At 35.5% G+C, this 12,746-nt stretch overlaps 1 protein-coding gene across 33 annotated transcripts in view; it reads right to left on the minus strand.

Moving 5' to 3' along the window:
* Nucleotides 1-12,746, minus strand: part of KIF27 (kinesin family member 27) — a 92,730-nt gene that overhangs the window by 27,412 nt on the left and 52,572 nt on the right. For 23 of the 33 annotated variants that reach the window (XR_015170144.1, XR_015170149.1, XR_015170145.1 and 20 more), the window contains 2 exons: nucleotides 9,733-9,930; nucleotides 1,055-1,165 (listed from right to left, as the gene is read on the minus strand). Coding sequence is in view for 21 of the 33 variants with exons in the window: in XM_086416810.1 (XP_086272936.1) it covers nucleotides 1,055-1,165; nucleotides 9,733-9,930 (309 nt within the window). In the remaining 12 variants the exon portion in view is untranslated. Of the gene's footprint in view, nucleotides 1-1,054; nucleotides 1,166-9,638; nucleotides 9,931-12,746 lie in introns of all 33 variants that reach the window. The other 10 variants (XR_015170148.1, XR_015170141.1, XR_015170142.1 and 7 more) reach the window with 2 other exon arrangements.

Here is a 12,746-nt window from a genome sequence, read left to right on the forward strand (position 1 = left end):
ATTATAAGCTTTTTGGATAGTCATATTGATTAATTTATAATCTTATTTAGAGTCAAATTCTGGAAAATGTTGTTTTAGAACACTAAAAAGCAGGAAGGTTAAAAAAAAAAGCAGGAAGCTTTCTGTTTGCTTATTATTATTTTTAACCCAACAAAGTCAATGCAGGCTGTAAGAACCTATTATTGTATTCATTTAAATTTAGATTCTTAACGTTTTGTAAAGCTGCGCTAACTATTCTATGCTTTCCTACCTCTTCTACTCCTCCACATACCCTTCCACCCAGAAATATTATTACCAGGCATGTCAGAGAGAAAGCTCTTTAACTAATTTCTAAAAAGCACTAGTAAAATAACTGAGAATACATGCATGTCCTAAATCCTACTGTTAAAATATTAATATATAAGATTTAAGAAGAGCAAATAATTTTTTCAGAATTAGGTGGATGCGTTTGCATTTGAGGGTAATTCTAGTTTTAAGTACAGTAATTTTTAAGACTTTTAGTACTGCCATTCCTAATTTACATAAAATTGTTTCTTTGAACTTTAATATTAATTTATGAATTTCATTTTTTAAATGTGGCATTAAGACAACAGCTTTTTAATATATTACATATTGTGCATATACAATTTGGTTGTGTTTGAGTAGAAGAGAGCTCTTATCTTTAGAAATGTATCTGTTTCCAAGGGAATAAACCAGTCTTGACATAAGGATAAACATAATCTAGTTTTCATGTTTACATTTCACAACATTCAAATAAACTCATTTCTACTGAAGTAAGAATACAGCATTCATGTTGATGTTGGGTAGAAACCAACACAATACTGTAAAGCAATTATCCTTCAATTAAAAATAAATTCAAAAGTACAGCGCATTTCTAGATGAGAAATTACTTTTTAATAACAGAAAAGTTTCAGGAGAAATATTAGAAATTTTGTACTCCAGCAGCAAAGTTTAGTGTTTGAAGATTTTATTTAGAGTCCACCTCTTTTTACCTCTACTTAGACAATCATCACATGGAAAAGAAACCAGGAAACACTAAATAGAATCGACAAACCTGGAGTTGGTCTATACTTCCAAACGAACCTTTTCTCCTTTTCATCTTAAATGCATCAAGGTCCTCAGCTTTCAGTTTTAGATCTTTCTGTTCTGTTTTTAACTGTAGTTCCTATAGAAAACAGGAATTTAAATCACCTTATTGCTTTTACTACATGGCCATCAATAAGTATTTATGCAGATAATCATTTTAATATTTACTTTCCTAGTTGCAAAGAGAAAGAAAACAAGTAGATGAAGCTTGGGGCTATTAAGGAAGAAAATAATGTTAGCCATTCAAGCAATAAAATCTCACAGCAAAAATCAGAAAAGCTAGGTATTTTTTTTCATTTTTCGCCTGTGTTACAAATGAGAGTAACAAGGGTAAGAGTATGAAAATTATAAATCCACTTTTCTCTTGCCTTTCTGAGTTCATTACCTTCAGTGAGTCCACCCAAGGTACCCATCTGCAACAGGGATATTAGAATTTATCACAGGAGAAATGTAAAAAGAAAAGTAATACTCAGGTTCCAGCATTCAAAACTCAGATTTTTCAGCATGAGAATAGTCTTTCAAGACTGATCATGGTCCTCTGCAGAGTATTTTCCAAATTCCTTCAGTTTCCATTCACATCTTAAGAGTCAAGTCAAGAGGGCCCATGTGTTCTACTGGGGTTTAGAGACGATGTTACTGTCCACCACCAAAGCTTAGCAAGAATCTGGAAGGAAGCCATGAACTCAAAGTGGGCTGGTCTGCACTGCTATTTCTTACTGGTCCATGATGGATAAGTACAGAAATTAAAAGTAAGTGTTTAGAACCTTTTACAACAATTTAACAGAATAATTTTATGTCTATTGAATCTAATAATTAAAAGATAGACTTATTGTATATTTTAATTTTTATTTCATTTTTCTACTATTTCTTGTTTTACAAAGGTCTTGGGCTCTGACAAATTCATAATAAAATGAAAATTGTACCTTGTGTGTGTGTGTGTGTGTGTGTGTGTGTTAGTTGCTCAGTTCTGTCCAACTCTTTGCAACCCCATGGACTATAGCTCACCAGGCTTCTCTGTCCATGGAACTTCCCAGGCAAGAATACTGGAGTGGGTTGCCATTCCTTTCTCCAGGGGATCTTCCCCACCCAGTGATCAAATCTGAGTTTCCTGCATTGCAGGCAGATTCTTTACCATCTGAGTTACCAGGGAAGACCCCCAAATTGTACCTTTTCCATAGGGAATTTTGGAAGTACTGAAAAAAAGGAAGTAAAAGGGAAGTCTACCATTTTCCAGGTCTGGAAATGGCCGAAAAGAGGAAAAAGAGAGTAAGAAATATGTGTATCCCAGTTTTACTCTTGAGTTTTGACCTAGGAAGGGGATGATAAGTAAACGTGTCACTGAGGGCAGAGAGAATGGGGACTGCAGTGCAGAGGCTTCATACCCACCATAGGTCCATGCAGTCTTGCTGAAAGAACAGAACTATGATCAGGGAACAGCAACTAATTGGACTCCTTGCACTTGGAGAATGAGGATTATGAGTTGAGGACAACTAGGGAAAAGAGATGAAGCCAGAGCTCCTCCACACTCTACACTGAAAGTGAGACCAGTGTGTAGACTATACTGGCTTCACACCAGGGGCCAGGAGGGAAAGGTGGACAAGGGAGAGCAGATTCCAGCCAGTCACAGGAAAGAACCAAGTGAAACTCAGGGAGTCCCTCCTCCTCAACTCCATGTGATGCAATAAAGCTGCACAATGGAACACCACATACACTGGAGCCTATATTCGAGAAGCATGGGGAGGAAAAAATGGAATATTCTTATTCAAGAGAACTGAGAATTATTTGAAGGAAATGTCTAAACTATCAGAATAAGGTTTGAACAGATTGAATATGTGGTTAGTTCCTATGATATTTCCAGCAATTATTATGACATGGATTGGGCTGGGCAGGGTGGGAGGAGTGTCATAAAGAACACGAGGCTACTATAGATTCAATAAAGAAATTTTCTATGCCCACTTGAGTTGAATTATGAGTGAATTTAGACCCTCTTATATTTACTAACCATTAATTTTTCATGCTTCCCTATTGCTTGTTCACAGTTGTAATTCAGCTCCTGTCACAGTCACGGTGACTTTAGGATGCTGAAATAAAGGCACCTTATACCAAGGCTGACTCTCTACTATTCGTTTTTCTACACATGCTTTCAAAGTATGTAACAGGTGATCTAATCCCCTCTTCTGTATGTTGCTCTAGAAATTATTACCTTTACCATATATTGTAATCCCTAACATAATATTAAAATAGCTGTCTACCAGGTACTGTGCTATGCTTTTCACATCTATTTAATTATCCCATTTAACCCTCACAATAATCCTATGAAACAGATACCATTATAAATCCCATTTTACAGATGAGGAAATTGGTGCTTAGAGAAGTAAAAGTCCCATATCACACACTGATCCACAATTTCAGGGGTTCCCATATCTTTTCTTTACTATTTCAGTTAAGAACTGCTGCTCTAAGAAGAACCTATGCAGAAGTCCTAGTATTCACTGGAAATGGTTTAGTCAAGTGAAAAATGAAATGTTAGAAAGCTAGTTCCATAACAGCAAACAAGATGTCCCTTAGGACTCTGAGCAGATGCTGTTTTTGCATGAAGTAATAGAAATTTCAATATATCTTCAGGGAAGACTGTTTCTTTTCCTGGAATAGTGAGAGAGATGGCTAGAAGAAACAAAATTACCCCAGATAAGAAAGTGCTAAGTTTTAGTTACCAGAAGAGTTGCATTTCAGCAGACTATGTGTTCTACTCAAAAGCTTCTTTCTTTTCCCTAAACAAAGATTTAGAGAGTGCTATGTCTTGTTGGTTTAAGCCAGGGTTCATGAGAGATGAGAAGCTGAGACCCAAAGACCACAGGACTAAGAGGTGGGCCTGCTCCTCAGACTGGAGGAAGGACCGCAACACACAGACCAGGCTGTTGGCAATGAAACAAGAACTGACATCAGAAGATTCAGCCTGTACAGCTTTTTGGTTCACTGGATATGGGTAAGGAGGAAGACGACACAGTCAAGAACGATTGATAAATTTCTAGTCTACTCAACTGAATGCACTGAAATGTCATGTAAAGTACACTGGAAAACTTTACTTCCCCCCCATTAAGGGAGCAGGGAGGAAGAGTAGTGAGGAGATAAGAAAGATCCTGAATTCACCTATAAGTCAGTCAGGTCAGTTGCTCAGTCGTGTCCGACTCTTTGTGACCACATAGACTGCAGCACACAAGGCCTCCCTGTTCATCACCAACTCCCGGAGTTTACTCAAACTCACATCCATTGAGTTGGTGATGCCATCCAACCATCTCATCCTCTGTCGTCCCCTTCTCCTCCCACCTTCAATCTTTCCCAGCATCAGGGTCTTTCCCAGAGTCAGTTCTTCACATCAGGTGGCCAGAGTATTGGAGTTTCAGCGTCATCATCAGTCCTTCCAATGAATATTCAGGACTGACTTCCTTTAGGATGGACTTGATGGATCTCCTTGCTGTCCAAGGACTCTCAAGAGTCCTTTCCAACACCACAGTTCAAAAGTATCAGTTCTTCAGTGCTCAGCTTTCTTTGTAGTCCAACTCTCATATCCATACATGACCACCGGAAAAACCACAGCTTTGACTAGACAGACCTTTGTTGGCAAAGTAATGTCTCTCCTTTTTAATATGCTGTCCAAGTTGGTCATAACTTTCCTTCCAAGAAGTGTCTTTTAATTTCATGGCTGCAATCACCATCTGCAGTGATTTTGGAGCCCCCCAAAATAAAGTCTGCCACTGTTTCCACTGTTTCCCCATCTATTTGCCATGAAGTGATGGGACCAGATGCCATGATCTTAGTTTTCTGAATGTTGAGCTTTAAGCCAACTTTTTCACTCTCCTCTTTCACTTTCATCAAGGGGCTCTTTAGTTCTTCTTTGCTTTCTGCCATAAGGGTGGTGTCATCTACATATGTGAGGTTATTGATATTTCTCCTGGCAATCTTGATTCCAGTTTGTGCTTCATCCAGTCCAGCATTTCTCATGATGTACTCTGCATATAAGTTAAATAAGCAGGGTGACAATATACACCCTTGACATACTCCTTTCCCAATTTAGAAACAGTCTGTTGTTCCATGTGCAGTTCTAACTTGCTTCTTGACCTGCATACAGATTTCTCAGGAGGCAGGTCAGGTGGTCTGGTATTCCCATCTCTTAAAGAATTTTCCACAGTTTGTTGTGATCCACACAATCAAAGGCTTTGGTATTAAGTATTAAGAAGAGGTGGATGAATACACACAAGAACTATACATAAAAGATCTTCATGACCCAGATAATCACAATGGTATGATCACTCACCTAGAGCCAGACATCCTGGAATGCAAAGTCAAGTGGGCCTTACGAAGCATCACTATGAACAAAGCTAGTGGAGGTGATGGAATTCCAGCTGAACTATTTCAAATCCTAAAAGATGAGGCTGTGAAAGTGCTGTACTCAATATGCCAGCAAATTTGGAAAGCTCAGCAGTGACCACAGGACTGGAAAAGGTCAGTTTTCATTCCAATCCTAAAGAATAGCAATGCCGAAGAATGCTCAAACTACTGCACAATTGCACTCATCTCACACACTAGCAAAGTAATGCTCAAAATTCTCCAGGCCAGGTTTCAACAGTACGTGAACCGTGAACTTCCAGATGTTCAAGCTGGATTTAGAAAAGGCAGAGGAACCAGAGATCAAATTGCCAACGTCCACTGGATCATCGAAAAAGCAAGAGAGTTCCAGAAAAACATCTACTTCTGCTTTATTGACTAAGCCAAAGCCTTTGACTGTGTGGATCACCTATAAGACAACCCAATAAAGATGCCAATGGTTGGATGTGTGAATCCATAGCTCTAATGGTAAATCTGGTATTAAGGATTAAACCTGGGAGTTGTCAGAGTTAAACTGTAGTCATGGGAAAAGAGACACCCAGGCCAAAGTATGGAAAATAAAGAGGACATAGGCTAGAGTCTGGAGTAATTCCCGTAAGTAAAGAAATGATAGTGTAGGATAAGCTAGCAAAGACAAAGAACAAGCAATCAGAGAAGAAAAACAAGGTAAATATAACTTCACAAATGCAAAGGGGAAAATATCTCAAGATGGAGGAAGTACTTAACTATGTTGAATGCAATGTTAAGGACTTCAGTCACAGAGAGAGCACTGATGTTCTTCTCAAGAGCTTTGAAGTGAATGGTACAGCCAAGACCCAGAAACCAGGCTGGAGAAGACAAGAGAACAAATGAAAAGAAAAGAAACAGAATCAAATATAGTAAACTTTTCCAAGCAGTTTGGTTATAAAGAGAAGAAGAGAGAGAGACAGAAGTATAAAGTTGATGAAGAATAATTTTCAGATGAGAAAAATCTAAGCTGTTTAAAGAAAGAATCTAGCAGAAAAAGAAAAGCTGGAAATATAGGAACAGACAAAGACATAAATGAGATAAAGCATGTAAGTGCTTAGCACAGTATTGAATGAAGATAAATAATAAATTTTATTTATTTTCTATAAATAATAATTATCACAATATTAAGAAGGAGTAACTCAAGAGTATTAAGAAAGCAATTCCATTTACAGTAACATCTAAAAGAATAAAATATCTGGGAATAAATTTAACCAAGAAGGTAAAAGACTAGCACACTAAAAATTTTAAAATACTATGAAAGAAATTAAAGAAGAAATGAAAAGACCACCCCAGGCTTCTCCCATGGCTGGGTGGTAGAGTCCACCTGCCAGTGCAGTAGACACAGGTTCAATTCCCAATTCAGGAAGATCTGACATGCTGTGGAGCAACGAAGCCCCTGCAGAACAACTACTGAGCCTGTGTTCTAGATCCCAGAAACTACAACAACTGAGCCCAAGCATTGCGACTAATGAAGCCCTTGTGCCAAGAGCCCTGCTCCCCAATAAGAGAAGCCACCGCAATGAGATGCCCGCTCACTGCAATGAAGAGTAGCCCTTCACTTACCACAACTACAGAAAAAACTCCAGAGCAATTAAGACTCAGCATAGCCAGAAAATGAAATAAATAAATAAATAAAATGGAGAAAATATTAAAAATAAAAAAATACACCCCATGCTCCTGGATAAGAAAACTTAATATTGCCATGATGCCAATACTACTCTTGAGACCTACACAGTCAACACAATCCGTATCAAAATTCCAATGACTTTTTTCCCAAAATGGAAAAGCTGACCCTTAAATTCATATGGAATTGCAAAGGTCCGAATAGCCAAAACAATGCTGGAAAAGTACAAAGTTGGAGGACTTAATTCCCAATTTCAAAATCTACTGCAAAGCTACTGTAAACAAAACAGTGTGTACTGGCACAAGGACAGACACAGAAACAAATGGAATAGAACTGAATGTTTAGAAACAAATTCATAGATCTATCGTCAACTGATTTTTGACAAGGGTACCAAGTCCATTCAACAGAAAAATAATTGTCTTTCAGTAGATGGTGCTGGATTTCCACATGCAAAAGAATGAAGGTGGTCCCCTACCTCACACCACATACAAAAATTAACTCAAAATGGCCCAAGGACCTAAACACAAGAGCTAAAACCATAAAACTCCAGAAGACAACACGGGGTGGGTAAGTCCTTATGACCTTAGATCTGGAAATGAATTCTTAGATATGACACTAAAAGCGCAAGTGAAAAAAAGGAAACAGATGAACTGGAACATCATAAAAATGTAAAACTTTGGCACATCAAAGAATATTATCAAGAAAATGCAAAGATAATCTACAGAATGGAAAAAACATATTTGGAAGTCATGTATCAAAGTTTAACGTCCAGAATAGAGTGAATTCCCACAACTCAGTAACAAAAGACAATCCAATGAAAAAAGACAACTTCAAAAGACTTTTCTCCAAAAAAGATATACAAATGGCCGATAAACACATGAAAAGATGCTCAATATCATTAGTCAATATGGAAATGCAAATCAAAATCATAATGACATTCCACTTCACATGTACTTGGATGACTATAACAAAAAAGAAACAGAAAATAACAAGTGTTGATGAAGATGAGAAGTCAGACCCCTCAAACATTGTTGGTAAGAATGTAAAATGGTGCTGTCACTATCAGAAACAGTTGGTAGTTTCTGAAAAAGCTAAGCACAGAATTAGCATATGACCCAGCAATTCCACATCAAGGTATTTCAAGTCCAAATTGAAAGCAGGGACTTGAACAGTTACTTCTATGCCAATGTTTATCACAGCACTATTCAACAGCCAAAAGGTAGAAACAACCCACGTGTCTATCAGATAAACGTAGAAAAAAAATGTTGTATATGCATGTAATGGAATATTACCCAGTCATAAAAAGGAATGAAGTTCTGATATATACTACAACATGGCTGAACCTTGAAAACTTTATGCTAAATGAAATAAGCCAGACACAGGACAGATATTGTATGATTTCACTTTTATAAGATGTTGAGAATAGGCAAATTCATAAATACAGAAGTAGATTAAGATTACCAGGTGCTGGGGGAAAGAGGGGGAAAAGGACTCACTGCTTAATGGTTACTGAAGGTGATGAAAAGGTTTAAAAAAAGATAAGGGACGATGGTTGCACAACACTGTGAATGTAATTAATGCCATTGAATTATATGCTTAAACAAGGTAAAAATGTTCAATTTCATATTATATTTTACCACAGTTTATAAAAATCAATAATGTAATATACCAAAACTCACTGAACTATACACTTTACATTGGTAAACTGTATGATATGTGAAGTATATCTCAATAAAAGTGTTTAAAAAAAAAAATAAAGAATCAGTAACTTGGCTTAAATGCTCTTTAAGTTCCCTTCCGTGTCTAAATTCTGTCATTCTTTTTTCTAAGGTCTGAGAATATGTTACTTTCCTAAGTTTAAAATCTAGGAAACCTCCAATTACGTCCCAAACCTTTGGTTCGGCTTAACATTTCAATAGAACAGAGCCTGATACACAGTGCTAGATAAGTGTTCGTTATTGTTGTTATTATGATTATTATCAGCCTCCTTTTCTTCAGAAGAGCCCTACTGAGGCAAGTATGATAAGGATATTTAAGAATTAACAGACACAGAGAGGGTAAGTGATTTTCCCAATAAATGGTCCAGCCAAGAATGAGAGAGTTGGGATTTGAACACACACCAGCCAAGCTCCAGAGCCTGGGCTGATACCACTAGTTCCTCCCAGCCTACAACTGCTAGGCACACAGGTCTGATCACTTTTCTGCACACTAGGAATGAAATGGTACCATCATTTTTACCTTGTACTTTTTCCTATGCTGACACCTGGACAAGGCATGTCAAAGCACTTTGAAAATGGGAAATCCTAGTCAAATGTTAGATATTTTTTAGAAAGTCAGCTTCATAAATTGATGTTTTTGACAGCCTCAACTGAAGTTAAGGTCCTAGTTAGAGAAATTATCATTGCATTTTCTTTTGTGAAGTCAAAGCCTTCAAGACAGTACTCAGAATTCAATAAATAGCTTTTACTATGTAGATCAACAAAGTTTTAAGGTGAATGGGAACGGCAGCCAAGGACAGGCCAAGGTTAGATACCTCACAAGCCAACTGAATCAAGACCTTGGTTTCATTAGCTCTGAGCCGTTGAACATTTCATATTATGCTTAGCAGGAAAGTATGACAATATTACTTTGATTTTTTGTTGATCCCGCTTAATTTCTGCATCCAGTTGTTTCCTTTTTTCGTTTTCTTCTCGAAGTCTTTTTTGCAGCTGTACCTTTTGATATTTCATGTGATCTACATTCTGCTCTAGTTCATTAGCACGTTTCTCATTTTGGATTGACAGTGATGCCAATTTCTTACTATTTTGATGCTTCTTCTGTAAGACCTGGATCACATGGAATATTTAAAAATAAAAAATTGCATTTCTCATATCCTTCCAGTGAACTTAAAACTTATCATTTAATTACACATGTCATTTCGATATTTGGCAAAACCAATACAATACTGTAAAGTTTAAAAATAAAATAAAATTAAAAAAAAAAGAAACAAAGAAAAAAAATAAAATAAAATGAATTAAAATTATTTTTTTAATTTAAAAAATATTCAATTAAAATGTGAAAAATGCCTTTAAACAGTTTTTTATAATCTTTGAATATTTCATATCAGTTACATTATTTTTACTTTGAAATTTATTTCAACAATTTTAAGGGATTTCTATCATCTATTTGTGTATATATATTTGCAATATGTGAAACGTGATAGTCAAACTTGTATGCATTTCTTATTAATATACTTGATATTTCTACAAAAAAAAATTACACATGTTGGCATTTCTTCCTAGATTTTAATTTATTCTTGACAGTTTCACAATTGTTTTCTATATTTCTACTTTTACAATCAGTCAACTATCATAATTTTCACAAGATGTAAAGAATGATGAACCTTCCTGGTGCTGGCAGACAAATAGAACAAAACCAACATTGCTGCTTCTTTTTTTGAGTGTTTTAATTTAAAAATACTTTATGTACATAATAAAAATTAAAACAATACAAAACTGAACTTATATTTAAAAAGACTCTAATCTACCTGTCCTGCTTCCTGAAACAAAATTACCAATTTCTTAAGTATTCTTGAAGAAATAATTTATATGCATATAAATAACTTTATGTATATATATTCTAGGTAGACTATTCTCCACCTCCTTTTTTTTCTATATAATTTATCTTAGAGGTCTTTCCACATAGATTTGTTCTATATGACTGCATAGTATTCTATTGTACTCATATTTAAAATCCAGCTATAGCCTAAATCATTAATCCCTGAGTTAAAATGACCAGAAATTATACCATTTTCCCAGACAGTAACCATTATAATTATTATTTTAATTATCATAAGTAAAGCTTTTGCTCTCTAGCAAAAGTTATCCATAGACAGCACTAAAAATCTGTGAACATCTGTGAAGAGCTTACTATATTAATATAAAATACCAGTGTTTCAATTTAATCTTGATCAAACAAACAGATTTGTATTAAATACTTTAGCATTGCACTAAGTACATCTTACATGAAATAAAGTTAAGGTGAGGTTATTTGTAAGTTATGCAGATTACAATTAATTATTTCTTTTATCTTGGCAATAAACTGCTGGGGGGAAAAAAAACACATTTTGTTTTAATTAAATTAAGTATTCACAGACGCATTGTAGCTTAGGAGCAGGGTTATTCAAAGGGTGGTCTGTGGACCAGTACCAGTCACAGACTGCGGTCAGCCTGCACCATGAAGGTCATTATTAGATTCAGCTGATGGTGTTTCCATGCAAGACTTTTTTTGATGAGGGAAGCTGTGCTCCTATTTACCTTTATCCCGCTGCAGACCAATAATGAATAATCTGCAGTGGACTGCTTTGAGTACTACTAGCTTGGATGCCACAGGACTCTGCAGTTTCCCAAGCCTGAATTTGGTCCCTGGTTTTGTCACTTATTTTTGACAGTAATTGCAATATTGGAGCAAAAATGTTAATATTAGTACTGTAGTGTCTTTTCCACATGATATTGAAAACATCAGTATAAGTACTGACAATCTTATTTACAAGTGAGATAGGTTGTCATTGTCTTTTGTGCTTATTCCACAGATGCTCAAATGTGGAATGTGTACTCTGTTAGCATTAAAATATTAATACAACATATAATGCTATATATATATCTAAAGGCAAAGAACACAGATTTCAGATTTTTTAATTAATACAAATTTAAGTTTTAAAAACTAAAATAACTTCATTATACCAATAAAACAACTAGTAAGTATTTCAATATTTTTAAATGGTATGAACTGTTAGTGTACCAAAAACCACTTTTATCATCACAATTATATGACGATGAGTAAGTTATTTTACCTTCATAAACCTGTTTCCTCATTTGTAAGCGTGTAAAAATACACACTTCAAAGGATTAAATAATGATTAAATAATACATATAAAACATCTCGTGTGTATAGAGCACTTTGTAGACACTTAACTATCACCCTCCTTCTTCTCCCTACCACCATCCTTGTCATCTTGAGCATCCGCAGCTGTGCATGTATATGGCAAAGGTACAGAAATTTCTATAACTACAAGGGAAACTTATTTCAGTCCTTGGCCTATCAGAATTTCTTTTGAACTTAAGTAAGTTCTTTCCTTTCCTTATCAGTACTTTCAGCAGAAAAAGTTACACAACAAGAAACATGGAAAACAAAAAAGGACATGATAATTCACAAACACTGTAAATAATCCTTCATGTAATCTTTTAATCTCAATCATAAAAATAATCTTTGCTAAATCCACAAATAAGGCTTAAGCTATAGATTTATATGGCAAATATAATAACCTCCATAGGAAAATAATAATTTTGGCTATAACCTACTTAGAAAAATAATAATTTTGGGTATCTCAAGAAAATTGGGAAAAAACACAAACACATGAAGACTAAACAATGTGCTACTAAGCAACCAAGAGGTCAACAAAGAAAAGAATCAAAAGTACCTTGAGACAAATGAAAATGGAAACACAACTGTCCAAAATCTATGGGACACAGCAAAAGCAGTTTTAAGAGGCAAGTGGACAGTGATACAGGCTTACATCAAGAAACATGAAAATCTCAAATAAACAATCTTCTAACATTACACCTAAAAAAACTAGGAAAAGAACAAGCAAAGCCAAGAGTTA

This window comes from Bos grunniens, chromosome 8, assembly GCF_055505025.1.
Source record: "Bos grunniens cultivar Pamir isolate PY7600 chromosome 8, Bosgru_T2T1.0, whole genome shotgun sequence".
NCBI classification, from domain to species: Eukaryota; Metazoa; Chordata; class Mammalia; order Artiodactyla; family Bovidae; genus Bos; species Bos grunniens.